The sequence below is a fragment of the Lycorma delicatula genome, chromosome 13 (assembly GCF_047948215.1).
Source record: "Lycorma delicatula isolate Av1 chromosome 13, ASM4794821v1, whole genome shotgun sequence".
In the NCBI taxonomy this organism is placed as follows: Eukaryota; Metazoa; Arthropoda; class Insecta; order Hemiptera; family Fulgoridae; genus Lycorma; species Lycorma delicatula.
Window position 1 is genome coordinate 54,194,951 of NC_134467.1, and position 21,980 is coordinate 54,216,930.

Consider the following 21,980-nt stretch of genomic DNA (forward strand, 5'->3'; position numbering starts at 1 on the left):
TGTCCAAAGGGGTTTGTCATGGTCAAGGTACCATCAGATATCCCCCTTCTATCCACATAACTTCTTTAAAGTTATTTTTATGCTCTTTCCCATAGTTTGTGAGATAAATGGCCTGTTATATAAATATTGTATGACCTTCAAAAACATGTAACTCATATCTCTGATGGTTAGCCATATGATATTCAAAAGATCATATGTGTGACAACATATTCAAATGTAAAATTTTCTGTTCTTTTCATTTGCGGGGGCAAAAATGGGTCATTCCATTTGAAAAAATTACGTTAACCTTCCAATAAGGTCAAGTCAAGGTCACCATGAGGTGTCCCCTCCAATCTGAGTAATTTTTATTTAGGTCATTTTTTTGTACTGTGCGCTGATTACAAGAAAATCACCTGGGGCAATTAAAATGAAACACCCGGTGTATGGCACAAGAGGTCTCCCTAATGACAGACAATTAAAATAAGAAATTAATAGACTTTACAAATTAATGATGCAATAAATATTATAAACACTGATTTTTAATAGTTATGATAATAACACAGTATGATATTTATTATAAAAGGAATTATCATGACAAATTTAGGAAAAACTATATATTCAAAGTTTTGGTCAATTATTAAATTTTCCCTTTATAATTATGCTGTTACAGCAGCAATAGAGCTGTAGTTGGGAAAGTAAAAAGACATTTTTAAATAAAATCTAAAAAACTATGCAATACTGAAATTATTCATATGAAACACAATGAAATAGCAAATTATAAACAGAGGGAATTTTATCTGTGAATTAGCTATAGAAATTTATAGTAGTCTTCCTCTTATTTTTTAACCACAAATTATTGTGGCTGAAAAATTATTGTGTAACGCTTATCAATCAAGCATTAAATTCTATTCTCGAAATAGTTATATGTCGTTCAATCCAAAGTGAAGCAGTTATCTGTATGGAAGTGTTAATGACTAAAAAAAAATAAATAAATAAAAAGATGAGTGGTTACTAAAAATTATACATTGTTTTCAATTATTTACTAAAGATCAATGTATGCATTGGCAAAGCAAAACTCCATCTACTAATCGAAGGAAATTGAAACACCAGAATATAACAAAACCATTAACTTCCAGGAAAACGTTTTTACGAATGAAAAAATAAATCATACAAAAATTGGCATGCTACTAAAAGGTACCAGACTATAAGAGGAAACCGACAATCGGTTATTTGCAAGACTTTAATATTTAAAATAAACAAAATTCATTAAAAAGGAAAAACCTTGAAGAAAAGAGTAACTTGTAAAAATATTCCACCAGTGGTAGTTTTCAGTATGGATACTTTTGTTACCCCTTTTCCTGTTTGATTAACAGATAGCTGTCAGAAAAATACTTTCAATTATTTGAATGTCGATTAACATTTTTTTTCTATCATAAAAAAACATATGACGTTTTAGTACTTCTAATATAAAATAATTGTATCCATCTGTTAGTAATAAAAAAAAAGAAAACCATGTGCACAACCAAAGAAAAATAAAAAATATACCATTCTATTAAATCCACTTCCTAAAAATTTACTGATTTACTGACAAAATTCTATTCAAACAACTAAAAGTATAATAGATATTAAGCATGATGAAAGAAAATTAATATTTATAAAATCTCTTTAATAAATTTAAATCTATCATGTAACACTTAATAAAGGAATACCAAAAGATCATAAACTATACAATATAAAATCTCAAAGAAAAAATTAGTCATGACATATGCTGACAAGAATAACACAGACAAAAGCAACTGAAATGATGAAAGAATGACAGTGAGTAATTGCCACTGACAATCAACAATCTAAAGTATAAGATAATATATATTAATATTAAATAATACATTTGAAGAAAAAAATTATAATTTCTTTATATCAATTATAGCTTATTTTTCCCATATTCTTTACATTTATTCTACGTTAGGATTCATATCTACAACTTTCTGGTAGTGAATTGAAGACTCTACCTTTGCACTAACCATTTTGGATGAAATATAAAACAGAACTTATTTTATAAGAACATCATGCTGCACAGATGACATGTTAATCGGTTTATGTAACATAAAGTATTGTTGTTACTTATATCTCGAAAAATGAACTTTATTAAGAAAAAAAAATGAACAGCATTCTGACATAAATATTAATGAAATAGGTTTCTAAATGATGCTGCTCTACAGTACTTCTGAATTCTTGTTCTTCTACTTAAGTGATAATAAAATTTATAAAAATTTATTTGACTTCTATGGAATATAACTTAATTATTATGCTTTATTAAAATAAAATATACAAATGAAAACTCAAGATTAATTCAGATATTCAATAATATAAAATTGAATTAAATAATAAGACATTTATTAATAAAATGTAAAACATGTTTTACACTTTTTATTACAAAAATTATATTTTTTATAGCGATAAGGTATTGTTCTTTTAACATCATAATAATGATACTGTATCCAAAAAAGAAAACGATTACTCTAAAAAAAAATTCCAGTATATGAGAATAATGTAGAGGTTAAAAGCCTTTACAGCGGAAGGTAATGTAGAAGAGGCATAATCACAAGTTTTCTCTTCTTCCCGGTCATCATCTACTATTCGGTTTTAATTATAATTAACACATCCAACTATAGCAAATCTGGGAGTAACTCTAGCTACATGAACACTATCGCTTCTTGAACAAGAGGTGTAACTGTCTCCAAGTCCTAATTAAATAAAGCTAATTGCACATGACCACTTTTTTTAAACAAAATAATCAAAATCTGATAAAGCAAAGCCTTTATATTTAGTCAAATATAATTCTTAGGATAGATCTATTTTCACGAATAAAGAAATGAAAATACAATGAAGGGAATATTCTAATTTCATGTTCTCTGGTACCATTTTTTCTCATGTAAAACAAAACACAGCAAATAGTTCTTAACTTTCTCCAAATCGGAAGAACACACCAGAAAAAATCTAAACGCATAAGAGAAACCCACATCAGCCGATGACTATATTTTTCCTAATTCTTCATTAATGAATTATCTAAATACGTTTGTGTGCTAACTTAATCAAAAAAATTAGATAGAACTAAGAAAGGAAAATATGAATTGTGCAATAAAAACTAACATAATAACAATACACATCTTCATACATAAAATTACTTAAAAAAATATATCAAACAACAATCATCTGCTAAGCAACAAAATGCAGAACAGTACACTATAATATACTACATTACATAAAAATGATATTAAAAACAAGCACGTATATAAATTACACAATAAAGCACAAATGAATGGAAAAGCGTGTAATGTCAAGGTAAACATAGACAGCCCAGAAGGAATGTATGTAACGGCATACAGAATACAAAACCAGTTACAAGTCTTGCAGTACAACAGTGTTTCTACTACCCTTCTCATCATCACTTGTAATCAACATTAATCCACTCATGTCAAGCAAAACTGCAAAGAATACCAGAATGTAATCTATATACAGCCTAACTTCTAGATATTGGGTTTATCAAAAAATCGCATTGGCCGGCTAGAAATAGCACTTACGTTATTAATGATGACTATAAAAGTCATTATGAGTAAAATTCTGAAAAAACTTTTGAATTATGAAGCCAAAAGGCAGAAGATACTATGATATTCATATAAAGTGAAGACTTTTTTTTCTTAATTAGATATAAGACTCTGACTAACATGACCCAAAGATACTTTTTGACTGGCCAAGTTTGTTCCTTAAATGCCAACAAGCAACAGTACTCAAAAAGGCTAAACAGCCCTTCACTGCCACATTAATAATTTACCTTCACAATTAATAATTGTGACACTATCGATAAAGAGATTCCTCTAATAAGTAGAGTCAAAAAGAATATATAAGTTGCGGTAACTTTAAACCGGTATCAGTCGGGTAACCGATGGAAATTTTTGCTCTCAAAGAGCATCTTATCTTTAGTAAACGGATCTCTTTTGTTATGTTGGCTAATAACAGTTGTGCGGCTAACCCTCCTGAAAGCCTAAGATCAGGACATTTCCAGAAGAAAAATAAATTTATATATATATTAAATATTTTTATTAAAAAGATTTGTCTATAGAAATTAGATCAGGACATTTACAGAAGAAAAATAAATTTATATATTTATTAAATATTTTTATTAAAAAGATTTGTCTACAGAAATTATCAGAACAAAAGAACATTCTTTAAAAGCCTTATTAATCATGCGTCAACTTAACAGAAACAACAGATTCATTGAAATAAGTATATAAGAAAAGCAGAGATTAGTAAAATTATGACAATAAAATTTTATAAAACACCAACAGTGATATGATATTCACACTGAATTTAAATTACCTTAGGTTTAGGCCGATGCGTGTCAACCGCATCAATCGGCAGATTAATATGTTCGACTTTACAACCGTAGGCAACTGGTGTCAATTTAATTATAGTATGCAGTGGCACATGAAGATATGGCAATTCATCTGTAAAAAACAAACAAATGTACAGTAAAAAGAATAGTCTGAATAATAAAAATATCAAAGAGGTTAAAGTTTTAAAAAAAAAATAAAAATCTACAAATCTTCATCACCCATTCTATATAATTATTGGCTTAGAGTAACCATAATAAAAAAATAGAGGCAAAAAAATAACCTACTAAAAACTTCTGATACTGTAACTGCAATAACCTCTTAGCAAAATATGAAGAAATAGATGATTTAATATGTAAGAGATGACAATTTAATAGTAATCAGAACTATGAAGTTTATAACAGTAAATGAAGAAAGTAATAGTAAAGAAACATAAAGTAATAGGAAAAGGATTTGAAGGGGGAAAAAGCTGAAAGTGTGGAGTAGTCAAAAAAGTGATAGAGGCATTAGGCTTCCAGAATTTTGTTCAAAATATTAACCACCAGCAGCCAACCAACTTTTTAAAAATCATGCAGGCATAAGATAAAATGAGACCAGGAGATGTAGGAAGGTATCATATATACTATATAATGATCAGGCAGACATTTTGAAACAAAATTGACTTTAGAACAAGTTCATGAGTAAACATTAAGTCCAATTCCAATTTTGAAATGATGAAGGTACATTAAAACTTGTTTACATTGAAATCTATCTAGGGTGAGAAATATCTGAGGTTGGGAGGATTAACTGGGGAATGCAGAGGATAGCAAAATACAGATGGCTGATGGATTTTACTCAAACGTTAATGGTTTAATGTAAGATAAGAAAATACCAATGAATTGTAAACAGAAAATTCACATGAGTTACCATGTCCCTATTCTAGCAAGTGGATGAAAGAGAATAAAAAAGACATAAAAGGCCCCCATATACAAACACAATTAGTTCATTTGGTAAGACCGAACAGTCAAATTTTTTCAGCCAGAAATGATAACAACCAAATCATTTTTTGGCTTTGATGACTAGAAAGTTATGGATGATTCATTTAAGAAATTACAAAATAAAGATATATCCTTATTGAAAGATCTTTAGATATGAAAAAAAAAAATGTTTCCTTGGAAATAGTGAGTGGTAAAGGAACAGCAGAGCAACAATGAATTGCTGGAGGAAAAAGTACCATGTAATACTTCCTCTTCCTTAACTATGGTTATGGGACAAGTGAAAATTTATGTAGAAGAGTTGCTGTTAAAAGAACAGATGGTGATTAATGATTGTAAAGGAATAAGTCAAAACTTTTATTATAATACAATTAATGAAATAACCTGCTGGTAAAATCAAACCAAATTCTCTAATGATTTGTCTGTGGAAAATAACCATCAACCTAAGATTCACTTACTTATTGACAACCACAGGAGAACATGTGTATATTTGTCACAAAATATTTTTTGTAATGATTGTAGGGTTGTTGCTAATGTACATCTTGGATCTCTTTTAAGTTTTATATATGATGTCATCATTCATCAATCAAAATACACGATCTTTAAGGAATCAAAATTCTAGGATTTTGAATTTGTCATTAAAAATTCTTAATATAATTAAAGGATAAAAACATGTCAGTTTCAATCAGATTAATAATCTTCTCCAAAGATATAATTTTACCTGGCAAGGTCTTAACATGAATTTCTCAGGTAAAAGGGTGAAGGGCAGTGCAATTATTTGTCATATTATAAAAAGGCATACAATTTCCTGGACGGGACCCATAAAAGCCAAACATTTCAATGTTTTTAAGGCTAACGTTCATGATTGTTTTAGCAGTCTCTTCTATGTATTCTGTGAATACTTTACATGAAAGACCTTTTCTAAGAGTAAGCATTTAACTATGGCTATTAACTGTTTGATAGGGACTAATTCTGTAAACAAGTTTCAGATTTGCCAGCCGGTGGAGGATTTGATAATTACAAAAACTGTGATGATATAAATAGTAATGGTAACGATAATTACAATAAAAATTTGAATAGCGGTCATTGTACTGGAAATAGTTCTAATGAGAAAAAAATTCTTCTTTTTTTTTACCAAAATAGCCAATATCTAAGTAATAAATCTGTATAGTTGGATGCACTTCTTTTTGAGCTCATATCTGATTTTTTGATCCTGATTATGCATACCATTGTTTGTGGTGTGATTCTTTCAATTTTCATCCTTCATTATTGTGATCTTGAAGGATGTTTTTGCTGGAAAGATAGAGAAGGTGGAGGGACAGCAGTATTTTCTCATACAAATAGAAAAAATACTTTGATTGCAGTAAAACTATTAAACTGGGTTGTAGAAAATAGTATTGATGGGAGTTGTTGAGTTAGTGGGGTATTAATAAAAATTATGGATAAAGACATTGGCATTGTTGCAATGTATCATCTGCCTAACTGTTCTGTTTTTGAAACATTAGATTTTTCCGTATTTGTGTAAATGTTCTGGATAGAATTCCTGGGAATTATAATTATGAAATAATTGCTGTAGGGGATTTTAATATGAATTTTTTCTAAATAATGGTGTTACCCATCGGTTCCTGGACATAACAAGGAGTTTTGGTCTAGAAAGGAAAATCTACCTTGCAATCCGAATCACCAAGAAAACTGAAACTTGTATTGATAATATATTTATTAATATAGCTAACTGTCAAACAGAAATTACCTCAACACTCATTTTGGATCATGAAGCTCTTATTGTCTGGTTAGAATCTAATGTTGCTTAACCATATAACGTGCGCAGATGTATTAGAAATTTTAGTAATTCCGATTTGAACAGATTGAATTTTTTAACACTTGAAACATGAAATGATATAAATAATGCAACAAGATGTGAACAAGAAATTTGATCTATTTCTTGGTCATTTTCAGGAAATTGTCAATCATGCCCAACTACTTTGAGTGACTTTAAGTCACATTATCATAAAAATCCTTGGTTTACCCACACATCTAAGAAATACACATGTGGTCTGTTTAAAAAATAAGTAAACTTTATTTTTTCAATGTTTATTATTAATAATTTTACAGATTATTGGTCCTTGTCCCTTTCAAGGTACTCCTATCCCCTATTCAGAAACTTTTCCCAGTGGTGTTTCCACTTCACGAAGCAATCCTGGATAACTTCATTTGAAATGGCCTTTAAGGTCTGTGACAAATTTGTTTTAATGTGATCAATAGTCTCAAAACACTGTCCTTTAATTACTGATTTTAATTTCAGAAATAAGAAAAAACTGCAAGGAGTCAGGTCTGGCGAGTAGGAAGTCTAAGGAAGGACAGTCAATTGATTTTTGGCACAAAACTTACGAATTGACAAAGATGAATGTGCAGGCGCATCATCATAGTAAGGAACCGTGAGTTGTCTTGCCATAACTATAGTCTCTTTTTGTGGATTTTTTCACGTAACTGTTTTAAAACGCTTTGATAGTACACAAAGTTCACTGTTTCACCTTGAGGCAAGAATTCAAAATGCACGATTCCATTAAAATCGAAAAAAAAAAGAGAGCATCATTTTGACATTGGATCGAGTCTGACATGCTTTCTTGGGGCATGGAGATCCTTTGCTGATCCACTGAGATGATTGAACGTTTGTTTGGATGTTGTAGCCGTAAACCCGGCTATCGTATCCCATTAGATCTTTGCATGATAAGCTCGTTTCAAAAGTTGAAACATTTCTGAGAAAGTTTTCCCCAGTTTCAATCAAAATTTTATGTTGTATTGTTGCTCCTGAAAATCGCACCTTATAAAAACCACTACTAACACTTGAACACGGTGCACTCAAATAACAATAACATGAAAACTAAATGAGATATTAACAACCCAAAAACATGTGATTACAGAGGTTATGTGGAACGCAATGCTGCCAACTGCACATTACTAAATATCTTTGTTCGTAAGTAATCAAAAATGTTCGGTTATTTTCTGAACAGACCTTGTAAATGTACAAAGATCTTAAGATATGGGATGATTATAAAAAGCAAAAAAACTTATAAAAAAATACTAAGATAAAAAAATTTCCTTTGTGAAGGAAGATAGTAAGAACATAAGGCAATTAATAGCGAGATTATAACTTTTGTTTGTGAAAAAATATTAAGTTACATCGCAGGAATTTGTCTATAACAGACCTGAAGGTCACTGCTGGAAGTTTTAATGATTATTTTGCAAATATTTGTGGTACTAGTAATATAGCAAGGGTAGAAGAAGAGAAGAAAATATTAATTATCATGTAGATACATGTATGATGAATTATTTTACCCCAGTAACAACTTCTGATGTAATAAAAATTTAAGTGATCTTCGGGTTGTGATAGCCTGTCTGTTCCTTGTAAAATAAAATTGTTGCCTCACCATTGGCACACATAATACATTTTTTTTCAAGTTGTGCGTTTCAACCAGTATTAAAAATAGCTAAAATCCACCCCTTAGATTCTAATTATGTGGAAAATTATGGACCTATTTCAACCCAAGTCTCTGTAAAAGTTTTGAAAAGGCAGTATTCATACAAGCTCTACAATTTTTGGAAGTGACCAGCTATCTAATAGTCAGCCAATTTGGATTTCGTCTAAATAAATTTGTTAAGCAACCCATTGTCTAGTTTATTGAGAGCAACTGATGCTCTAGACTCAGATAAAAGTGAAGGAGTGTTTCCTTGATTTGAGCAGGGCCTTTGATATGGTACGAGGTGATGTTCTCTGATCAGTTGAGATCTGAGGATTGGGTGGGGGGGATCTTTTTTAAACCAGCTTGGAAGCTACATGACTTGTAGGAAACAATATGTTGTGATTCAGTATAATAGATTAAGCCATTTGAATTTATTACAAATCAAAAACTACAAACTTTGAGGGCTGATATGCCATAAGAATCAATCCTTAGCCCTCTGTTACTTTTGATCTATGTTAACGTCATTACCAAAATTGTACCAAATGCTAATTTAACAATTTTTGTTGATAATACAATTTGATAAATCTTTAAGATTAAGGTATCTTAATATTATAATTAAACAAAATCAAAATAACAAAAAATAAATGTAAAAAAATAAATAAATAAAGATTAAAAGTTTATCTGTCACCCCAACAATGATGAATAGTTGGAAATGGATACATTTATTAAAATAAACGAATTTTCCCAATATTTTCAAAGTATTGGTTTATCGATGACTGCTCTAAGACTGTTTGTATGAATTTCCGTAATGGATTTAGGTCATCTTTCTTGAGGGCTAGCCTTTTTTTTTACACAGCCAGCCTTTGGAAAAGATTGAATGCACCAAATTTTTGGGATTCTCAGTAACCGAGTTAATTGGAGTTATCATGTTGATAGTTGTCCTCAACCTTGTCTTCTAGCCTCTATCTGATAAGTAAGGTGGCCCTACTGGGTAACCAAACTCTATTCCATATGTATTATTATGGATATTTTTATTTGCATGTAGCTTATTCTATTCTTTTGTGGGGTTCATCTTCTATAAAAGATTTGGAAAGAATTTTTCTCCTTCAAAAAAGAGCAATTATATATGCAAGGTTTGATCAAAAGACACACAGAATTTTAAATTTCCGAGGCTGTATAAGTCAAACTGTTGATTTGGTGCACTTGTCCCTAATGTACGTTTCACAAGTGTTTTGTTGTAGTCAGCGTTTTTTAACTTGTGTAAAAATGGAACACAGAATTTGTATTAAATTTTGCTTTAAGAATGGAATAAAGTGCAGCACCGCATTGTTAATGTTGAATGTTGCTTTTGACAATTCTTCTAAGAATAAAACAAGTGTTTACAAGTGGTACAAATGTATCCAAGAGGGCCATGAAGGTGTTGAAGATGATGAGTGCCCTGGATGTCAAGTACTATACGTTGATGTATTTGAACATCCCGAAAATGATTACGAACAATTGCCGAATCACTATCACAGAGTCAATAAGGATTACTAACTGGAAATTCTATGCCATTTGTGTGAAGCTATCCAAAGAAAACACACAAATTTATGATGAAACAATTCATGGGAATTACATCTGCTCACACTTCATTGCTTATTTGTGAATTTTTTATAAAAAATAACACCATTATGATGCCTCAGTCTCCTTATTCACCAGACATGGTCCCCTGTGACTTCTTCCTATTCCCCAATCTGCAAAGATGAAAATAACATTCTGTCAACATTGAAGAAATAAAGACAGAATCGTTGAAGGAGCTACACACCAAACCGGAAATTGTGTTCCAGAGGTGCTTTGAAGATTGTAAAAAGCATGGCACAAATGCATTATATCTAAAAAAAGAGTATATTGAAAGTGAAATAATCAATATTGATGAATAAATAAAGATTTTTTGAGAAAAACTAAAATTTTGCATATTTTTTATGTTAATTGGTTCCTGGCATGAGGCTTTTATTAATAACTGAATATAAATATATAATTCTAGCCCTGTTTGTATATGAGATCATTTTATTATCTCTTAAAAATAATCTAATTACTGATTCAAGTAACCATGGATTCAATACTCACCACAGAAGTTTTGCTTTTTCTCAAGCACAAAGGTAGGCTGGTTCTTTTCGAGAAAAAACCTTTTATATTTGGGAAATAAGTTTTTAAAAATAATTCCCCAAAAATTTCTTCCTAATTCATAATTTTAATAAATTCAAACAGTTATTAAGATTGCGATTGATTCAAAAATGTTTTTATAATGCTGGGGACTTTTTTGACTGGAGGGTCTGAAAACTGTGTAATGGAACAATAATAATATTATTCATATAAAATTGTAAGATAAATTTACAGTTATTGTGTTTGTACAATGCACAGTGTATGACTTGTTCTATACCCATTTCAGGGACAATATGAACGAATATAAAAAAAATCAATTATTGTACTAATGAAAAAAACAGAATTTCCTCAATTTGTATACACAACTTGCAGACTTGGAGTAAGAATTTTGCGTAAGTTTCTTACTTCTGTTATCAATCAACTAATCTATTCACATATGTTTCTTTCTTTCCGGGTCAGGTCCTCAACAAAGCAAAGTTCAGCCCAGGGGGTTGAATAGACACTCCCTGGGCTGTGCTTTGCTTTGTTGTGGATCTGGCTCGGCGGTAGGGTGAAAAAAAAAAAAAAAACACTTTCTTTAACATATGCGATATTTTTATCTTTTTGTGTAAAGTGCATTGAACAGATGCATAGATGAGCAGCTTGACAATATTTGACATTTTGAAAAAGTGTAGTCAAAATAAATCTTAATAATACACAAATAAAGTGACAGAGAACAAATTTCACTTCCCTACAATGTTATAGACTATGAAAAGTGCAGAAAGACTGTAGTCACAAACAAGGATTGACTGACTATATTTGTAAACAAAGCTTGCTTCAGTCCAAACTTAACTTAATAGATTGAACAAACAAACAATGTGAGAGTGTGTGTATATGGTCCTAACAAAATATACTATATAATAAAATATTACCTGCAGATTTGTCAAGAAAGTAAGCCAGCAAACATCTCAGAACAGCCTGATGAGATACTACAAGAACATTTCCTTGTCTTTCTAATTCCATAATTACGGGTTCCAACCTGGCCACCAAATCCTCATAAGATTCACCTCTTGGGTAACGATAAGTGAATTTGGCTTGGTCCCTCGCAGCAAAATCTTGTGGGTATTTTTCAGCTATCTCCTCATACGTCATCTCTTCACATATTCCCTAAAAATAAATATAATTTAAATAAATCAACGATTACACGAGTTAAAGAAATTACACAATTTATCATATCAATACTATCACAGAATAATTTAATGTTAAATCAATTTTAATCCTTTCAGATCTACTTCTGCTTGGATGCGGCTACCTGTTGTTATATACCACCTGTATATCTAAGAAGTTGGGTGTTACCTCACAATTTTTATTTTTCTTGAAGGTCATAAATTGTTTTTTCCAATGAATTTATATATTCGGTTAGATTTGATTAGTTATTAGTTAAATAAAAAGTGAAATTTTCTTCATTTTGCATTAATTAATTGTGCGATAGTATTTATTATTGGAAAAAAATTCAATAATTAACTTTTGTATTACTTGAAGTTCTACAGTTTCAGATAAATATTTATCGTGAATTAATAATAATAAAAAAAAAATATGACAAAAGCGAATAATATTTTTCATACAACTTCATAATTTATTCATTAATTTTACAGGATAAACCAAATTTGTTTTACAGATCCTTACTCTTATAATAATGTGGATAAAATAAGAAAAAATCCCAGACTTTGGACAGCAATGAAAGTAAATCAGTAGTCTATAAAATGGAGTTTATACACATTGTTTATTGACGAACATAAGAAAGGGAGTCCGACAAGGATGTTCCCTATCTCCGTTACTTTTTAATCTTTACATGGAACTAGCAGTTAATGATGTTAAAGAACAATTTAGATTCGGAGTAACAGTACAAGGTGAAAAGATAAAGATGCTACGATTTGCTGATGATATAGTAATTCTAGCCGAGAGTAAAGAGGATTTAGAAGAAACAATGAACGGCATAGATGAAGTCCTACGCAAGAACTATTGCATGAAAATAAACAAGAACAAAACAAAAGTAATGAAATGTAGTAGAAATAACAAAGATGGACCACTGAATGTGAAAATAGGAGGAGAAAAGATTATAGAGGTAGAAGAATTTTGTTATTTGGGAAGTAGAATTACTAAAGATGGACGAAGCAGGAGCGATATAAAATCCTGAATAGCACAAGCTAAACGAGCCTTCAGTAAGAAATATAATTTGTTTACATCAAAAATTAATTTAAATGTCAGGAAAAGATTTTTGAAAGTGTATGTTTGGAGTGTCGCTTTATATGGAAGTGAAACTTGGACAATCGGAGTATCTGAGAAGAAAAGATTTTGAAATGTGGTGCTATAGGAGAATGTTAAAAATCAGATGGGTGGATAAAGTGACAAATGAAGAGGTATAGATAAAATAGATGAAGAAAGAAGCATTTGGAAAAATATAGTTAAAAGAAGAGACAGACTTATAGGCCACATACTAAGGCATCCTGGAATAATCGTTTTAATATTGGAAGGACAGGTAGAAGGGAAAAATTGTGTAGGCAGGCCACGTTTGGAATATATAAAACAAATTGTTAGGGATGTAGGATGTAGATGGTATACTGAAATGAAACGACTAGCACTAGATAGGGAATCTTGGAGAGCTGCATCAAACCAGTCAAATGACTGAAGACAAAAAAAAACACATTGTTTATTTTTTCTTTTGAAAATAATAATAGCAGTCGACTACATTAAATATATAGGTAGATAGCATAGCGAGAATAATAAATACTTTTTATCAAATTTAGTTTGTAATATTCATCAGAATTGTACCTTAATCGCATCAAACTATTCACCTAATTATTATTTTTATATGTTTTTCAAACTATTCACTTAAATGATATTTTTACATTTATAAATTTTTTTTTCGATTACTGGAAATTTTTACGTTATAAGATATAACGTATTAATATCAATTAATACATAAATAAATTCAAATCGATATTTCAGTTCAGTTATCCAAAAAGTTTTTAGTTTTAAATAAAGCATGTTCTTTTAGCCGATGCAAAAGGATTAAATCTAACATAAAACACGTTAAAAGACAGTAAACCATGTCTCTTATAACTCAACAGTTTCACAATACCTAGAATGTCTCAGGAAATAATATTCTAGGGATCAGAAAAGGGTAACAATGAAAAGTAAATATAAAATGCCAACAGCCACATCGTTTAAAAAAAATCAATTTCTGTCGGTAAAGTTAACACATAAATCATTACAGTATAAGTATATAGGAAATTTCCTCATGCTGTAACGGTTTTGAGTTTTCTAATTTGCATAATCTTATAAAAACAAACATAAACTTTTTGTGAAAAAAATTTTATTACGACAAAGCAATAAAATTCCCATATCCAGCATAGTTGGCACACAGTATACAAAATAGCATTTTGAGAAATATATACTAACATATAATATCCTTTTACGAATAAACTATTTGTATGACATTTTAATATTTTACTATTGTAAAAAATTAACAGTAAATATTTTAAAATAAATTACATTTATACAACAAAAACAAATTAATGTAAACCAAATTTAATTTAGTTGAAACCATTCAGTCGATCATGACAACTATCGATTTTAACTTATGAAAAAATTAATGTATTACCTGAAATAGTATTTAAGGAAATGCAGGTAAATCAATGGATATTAACAAGTAAGTTTCATTGTACTTGTTATTAATTTGGTGTGTTTAAGGTAGTTTTTATATAAATTAAGATTAATTGTTCTTTTCTCCAAACAGTTTTCTAGCTACTGATGAGTCTGGGTGTGTGTGTAGGCAAATGCAATTACCAGTATCCGCTTGCCACGTTTGACGTAATTGCAGATGCAATCAATGTTAAGAGAAAATGTACAAGTAAACATATAGAATGTAGCAGACTTAGGTCAACCGCTCCTGAGACGTGTAATTAAGTAGTTGTATTATACTAAAAAAAAATTTTTAATTATACACAATATTTTTGTCGCTTCAATGAGTATTATTTTTCTCTGTAAAATATAATAAATTAATATACTAATTTTCAGAAGAGGTTGATAACACTGTGTGGATTACGTTAGTAACTCTGTGTTTTTGAATAGCTTTTTTTACTTTGGTTTTGGTTGAATTAGGGTTTAAAATAATTCTGTGAGATCTTAGTATTAGTTGACGTTATTTGCTTTTTAATTGTTTAACTTGAAAATCAACTATCGTTAGAATTAAGTGTACACGGGGTCTTCATAACCTAAAAAACAGGTTTCTACACCAGTACACTAGCTTTTGTAGTCTAATTCTAGCCGGTTTTAGAGAAAAACCATATATGATTTTTCCTGTAGAGTATGAATCGCATTCAAAACTTAGTTTTGTCATGAATTATTAAAATAAATCCACTAATATATGTAACCATTATAAATTTTTACTAAAATGGGCTCATAGGGCTTAATTAAGTCGGTTACTTTGTTTGTATTAATTACTTTTTATTATTCAATTTTGGATATCATCGACAGACGATTTTAAAAATGTGAGGTTAAATGGATTTATTCAGAGAAGACTGATTGTGGATAATCACGGGATAATTAGATAAGAATAAACTATTTTTTGATGATTCGATTCTTATCGCGCATTCTTGCTAAAAATAAATTTTATTGTAGTATGACATCATGCTCGTAACGGGAACAAACTTTTCCCACAGAAAGCGTTACTTGCGTACACGCATTTACATAGACTGAGTAATCCTCAGGAATGGTGGTGGCGTTAGACTGGGAGACCATCGATATGACACAGTTTATATTCGGATTCGTCAGTGTGAACTTCAATACGGCGATTTTGTTCATAAAAGGTTGTTCGGTAAACCGTTCAAAAAAATCTACAATTTATGTTTTATTCTTCGTTTATCTATAAGTTTTCTTTAAAACAACAGTACTTAACCGATTTCAACATTGAGAATTTGTAATTTGCTATTTTATTCTGCAAGATGTTTGTGAAATTTGAATATGCGAATATCAAAGTTCAAGTAGATAAATAATAAGGGTTCTACAAGTTTCAAGTAGATTAATAATGGATGTTCTACGAGTCCAATATACGCTAAGTAAAACAGTTTGTTTTATATGTTCTTTTTTTGTGTTTATTATTTGTTTTTGTTTTTTTACATATATAAATAGTTTGTTTCATAACAAATAAATAATGTATAATTATTCATTATAATGTATAATGGTAAATAACTTAGGGCTCTAGCTAAGTTTCAGTTTTATGTTATAATTTTCAAATTTCATTATTATGTAATTTTATTTAAAAGGATAACTAAGTTATTAAATATAAATTTCTCAATTTAATTGAATGATTAATTTTGAGACTCCTTTACTCATGTTTAAACTAAATCTGATCTATCTGACAGTAAGGTATTCCAATTAGATTTTAAAGAGAGCAATCTTAGGACATAAATTTATCAAGCAACATAGTCTTAGTACATTGTTTTGAAAATCCCAGCATTTATAAATTAATTTTTTTTTTAACAAATTCTTTAAAAATTAATATTTTATTTTTCTAAAAAAATATTTTTTTGGTGTAGAAATAGAAGCTTACATAAATTATATTTTTTGTGCCTAAAAATTTAGTTTTCAGGTTCTGTCTTTCATAATAAAATTGGTGATATGTGATATGTAATAGGTTTATAGTTTAGTGGGCCAGGAAATATAACACTTAGTCAGACCTGTAATAAATAAATTTTGAATATTGTAAGACTTGTGATTTTTAGATAAATTTCACACAACTCTTCAAAGTTTGTATAATTTTAATAGCCCTTTCTCTTTATTATTATTATTATTATTATTATTATTTTTAACTATTTTAATATTGCCTTGCTTTCTACACTTCATTATTGCATTCTACCTAATCATGGGCTTCCTACTCTCATTGCCAACATATTCCTCTTTGTAATGCCCTGTTATTCCTGAACATCTACTGAAATAATAATTTATTTTTAAGCAATAGTGTATTTTGAGTTTATTGAATAAGTTGGAATAATAATATAAATGTTTTATTTAATAAGTATTGTGCAGTAAATTTTTCATTATGTCATCAGATATGGAAATTATGTTGCTCCTTTTTGAGAAATTGAAAAATAAGATTAAGTATGATATGGAAGAAGTTGTTAAAAGAAAAATAAGTAACTTAATTATCACTGCTTTTATGGAAGATCAGAATAACATAATAGAAAGATTAACTAAGGATAGACAGGTTAACTCTGTAGTAGAATCAGATGGTTAGCAAGCAGCAAAAAAAGTCCTAGATTCCAAACAGTGACAAAATAATTTGGTGTTTTATGGTATAGTGTAGATGGAAAGTGAAAATCTAGAATGTTAGTGAGATTTTTAATTTGTGTAAAATGTTATGGGCATAGAGTTAATTGAAACAGAACTTAATTATGTTAGAAGAATAGGAGTTAAATCAAACTAGACCTGTTATAGCTTCCTTTGTGTCTAATATCGAGGAAGGAATGATTTTATACAATGTAATGAAACTACAGTGTAAGAAGATTTTTGCTTCTCAAGATTTCAATGCAGAAGCGTAAGAAACCTTTAAGTCTTGATGGATACTAGAAGTAAGCTGTATTAGCCTGAGCAGTCCTCTAAGTTATGTCAAAATGGACTTCTTGTGGATGGAAAATTTTTTAAATATGAAGAACTTATGGAACTATGTAAAAATGAAGTTGAAATGGCGATGAATATAACATCAGGGAGGAAAAGGGGTCTACTAAAAACCATGATGAAAAGAGAAAAATGTCATGCCATTTTTAACTGATTATTTTAGTATTGTAACCTTTAACCTTATTAGTAGCAACATTTTTTTAATCTATATGACTCCTGGGACCAGTATTTTTTTTACATGAAGTTTTATATTACTTCATTTCTGATTGAACAAACAAAACAACTGAACAAAAAATAAAAATTAATTTATTTTGAACTTTGAAAAATTATTTTCAAAATTTTAACTGATATACATATTTTTTTAATCTCCTGGAAATATAACATAAAAAAGGTCTTTGAATGTTATGAATGATAATATGTTACAAAACTACAAACTAAAGTATTAAAAAAATCTAAAAATTTTAAAAGTCAAACAACAAAAATTTTCAAACTAATAAATTTTTTTTAGTTCAAAAATTGGGAGTTAACAATCTAAATTTTTTTTTGTGAATTCCTGAAACCATGGATGCACAAATGGGCTAAAATACATTCAATGCACATCTGGGTAGTTCCACGTTTTTTTTTTATTGGGCGCTGTGTTATATTCTTGCACACAAAACATCTTCTTTGAGGTCACTGCTGTTTTTCTGTGTGGGAATTGGTGAAATGAAGTGTGGAGCAGTAAGATGAAGAGAATTTTCAAATAGTGTATTTGATTTTCTACCTGGTGTAATACTTTTTTTTTGTACTGCATTCTACCAGTAATTGTTTGAGAAGGTAAAGTTTTAAATCAGGAACAGTAGGCTTCTTAACAGTTTTCATTTGGTACAAAACAGAGGAATTTAGAATTGACACATCCATTAGATGAAAAAAAAGTTTCTTATACCACTTCAATGTTTTTCTTGTAAAGTCAGAATAAGAAATAACCAAGTCACATTTGTCTATAATACCCATATTTTCATTGTAATCAATGACACTCTGAGGCTTCACAATAATTTCCCCTTTGTGGTTTCTTTTTTTAGTAGGACCATTACATAACTGCACAGATGACAGCATGTGCACATCTCTCTTGTCATGCTACTTTTCTGGTAACAAAACACAAGTATTTTGTGTGGCACAATCACCCTGTTAAACTTTACTGAACACCGGGGTTTCTTTTCTTATCATATTTAGAGTAACAACACAAGCTCCTGTTTTACAGTCATGCAAGAATTGATACAATGCTGGCTTAGTATAATTGTCAGTAAAAAGAACATGCCCATTATCCAAAAACATGAGTTTAAAAACATTTCTAGATACTCCCAAATCACCTTCTATATGCTCAGATTCAGGGTCTGATTTTCCAGTGTAAAGTATAAAATGTACTATAAATCCAGTGTCACTATCACATAGTATGAATAATTTTATCCCTAATCTGTGCCTTTTTAATATTATCATGAGAAAGTTTGAAAAATTTAGAACTCTGATATAATATATTCATTTATCAAATATTGCAAAACAAACATGTGTAATACTTACAGCATCGATTTCATTTAATGCTTTCCATCGTTCCTGAGGTGCAGGTACATTATGCACAGTTTGAATTGTTCTTTGCAGCCAAGAAGTCCATACCCTCAGCCCCGTTATATCTTGCTGTTTGATGTAAACAGCTAAAGCTTTAGCATACTGTTTACCCCGTGAAGATAATTCAGAATCACCACCAATTTTGCCTTCTAGATTATGTACACTCTCTCCATGCTATAGTAAAAAAATTAATAAAATTATTGCTACAGTTAAAAAGTTGATAAACAATACCAAAACTTATGTTTAGATAAGGCAATTTCATATAAAGAAATAACACGCTCTGAGCATCTGCGGATCTACCGGCGCGCTCGTAATGAGTATGTTCATGCCATCAAGGAAGCCAGACTCAAGTTATGGCAAGACTCCATGCACGAGTTGCAGCAAAGCCCCTGGCAGCTTGCAAAATCGAAACCTGTCAAATACCTAGTATTTGACAGGTTTCTGGGATTGACATTCCCAGAAGGGATCATGACCCAGGCTTTCGCAGATGACTGTCTCCTTTTAGTCCATGGTAATTCACAATTGCAGCTGGAAGATAGAGCGCAAGCGGCCTTGTCAACCGCTGACGACTGGATGGATGTTCAGAATTTAAAGATTTCTGTGCAAGACAAAGTTTATGCTTCTAAGGGTGCAGACAAATTATCGTACAGTCGAAACACCCACATTACGTATAAAGGTTGTGTAATCAGCCAAGTGAGAGTTCATAAGTACCTAGGTGTTTTGTTTGATGGGAAGTAGCAATCACATTAGGCAAGTAGTGGTGGACACTGTCTCAGTGATGCACAAGCTTAGGAGGATTGCTCAGATTGTCTGGGCGTCAAGTGTACATGGTGTACTGAGGTGTCTTCTGAAGCATGATCGCTTATGCGGCACCCATTTGGGTGCATAGGTTGAATATGAGTAGAGCACTTTTTCAAAATTTAAAGATTGCCCAGCGCAGAGCCTTAATTGTATGCACTAGTGTTTTTAAAATAACCTCCTACAAGGCTACCAACATATTGGGAAAGGCTCTCCTAATCGATTTAGTGGTGAAAGTTCAGGCAGTCATGTGGAGATTGAGGCCGGGAGGCTGAGGTATTTCAAATGCAGTTTTGGGTCATGCCAGTACCAGAACAGATCACAATGCACTGAATCTAAATTTCATTCAGTTCATCTCCAGCCTGTGGAAGAGGCTGCAGAGCCTCATGATGTAAGCATGGCGGCTGGAATGGGACACCTCACTAAGGGAAGATCTCTGTACAAGTTTATATGGGATCTGGGGGGATGGTAAGCCTCAAATTCGTTTTTCAGAGCAACAGGTGCCCAGGTGCTCACTAACCACATTAATTTGAACCAATATCTGTTTCGGTTCCGCCTGGCAGCTGATGAGCTGTGCATCTGCAGGGAGGTCCAGTCAAATGTACACCTGATGTTTGACTGCCCTGCTCTCGGAGAGCCAGAGACCAGGCCAACCTGGAACTTAGGTCAAGGGGAAAATCGGCCACTCACAAGCAGTGAGTCAATATGGCAAGACGCATTGTCAGACCGTGTGGGAGTTCTTTGACGCGATTGCTATGTTCAACCGACATCAGTAATTTACTTAAGGGAAAGACTTCAACTGCACTGCTGTGGGAAGCTAACCTAGAGATATATGGCTGACCACCAGCCAATTAAGGCTCCAAGCGCTTTAATATGGTGGACAGGTACTTGCTGGTATTCAGTGACCTAGGTGTGGCAGTGAATTGCTGTCTAGACAAAGTAAATTTTAATTTATGAATGTCATATATATTTTAAGGAGTTGATGGGGTGCACCTATCCATTTTAGTAAATATACGACAAGTGAGCGGTTGGGACATGTAAGCCGGTGGTGTATGGCACCGCGCTTAGTTTGCTCACACTGTTAGGTAAGTTCTCGGAGCTATTTAGGAGACTGGTCGCTAAAATGTTTTGAGGCTCATTAGCTGTTTGTGACATAGACATTCGCTCTTACGCTTTAGGGCGACCAAATGGGGTGGAGGCAGGAGAAATGCCAAGCAAACCAAATAAGAATATAAAGAAATAACAAACCTTGTTTATCTTGGAACAAACATTTCTGATCTCTTAGCTAACATATTTATTAATAATACAACACATGACTACTACTTCATGATAAAATATTTCTATTTTAAATTAAAAAACAAAAACTATTTTTCCATATTAAGTGAATTATTAAAAGAAAAAAGCATCAGTAAAATAGATGAAGCTGATAATAAAATTCATCTTAATGTATCTAACTCACAATGGATATGTAATTCAATAAAATATATCCTCTGACATTTTTATATTTTACCTACTTACTTTTATTATCTACATTCTATAATAAATCAGACGTTGTTATGAAAGGAAAAGATACCATAAAAACTGATGTACAACATAAAAAAAGATATAAAGGATATGTATTATTCATTCTGTACAATAAAATCCTTTTATTGCTGAAATTAAAAATAATTTACTTAAGTTATATAATGAAATCTTTAAAACTCTTGCTCTAATATTACACTAATACAGAAAGCATCAATTAATTAAAATTAAAATGAAAAATATTTCAACTGAACAGTATAAAAACTATAAAAATTAAAAACTGAATAATACAACCACTTGTGGAAACAAAAATCTAATAGGAATATTAAACAAGTTGTCCATCAGGCTGGTCTTGTGGTTAACTTTTTGCAAATCAGTTGTTTAACAGCTGATTTTTGAAAGTCAAGGTTCTGAGGTTCCAATTCTGGTAAAAGTTAGTCCCTTCTATACGAATT

The 21,980-nt window shown here is 30.7% G+C and overlaps 1 protein-coding gene across 10 annotated transcripts in view; it reads right to left on the reverse strand.

The window, feature by feature from the left end:
• The window catches only part of Pfrx (6-phosphofructo-2-kinase/fructose-2,6-biphosphatase), a 181,204-nt gene that overhangs the window by 50,872 nt on the left and 108,352 nt on the right, over positions 1-21,980 (reverse strand). For all 10 annotated transcript variants that reach the window (XM_075380859.1, XM_075380854.1, XM_075380851.1 and 7 more), the window contains exons 7-9: positions 19,162-19,380; positions 11,859-12,093; positions 4,357-4,484 (exon numbers count right to left, since the gene is read on the reverse strand). In XM_075380859.1, the coding sequence (XP_075236974.1) occupies positions 4,357-4,484; positions 11,859-12,093; positions 19,162-19,380 (582 nt within the window). The remainder of the gene's footprint in view (positions 1-4,356; positions 4,485-11,858; positions 12,094-19,161; positions 19,381-21,980) is intronic.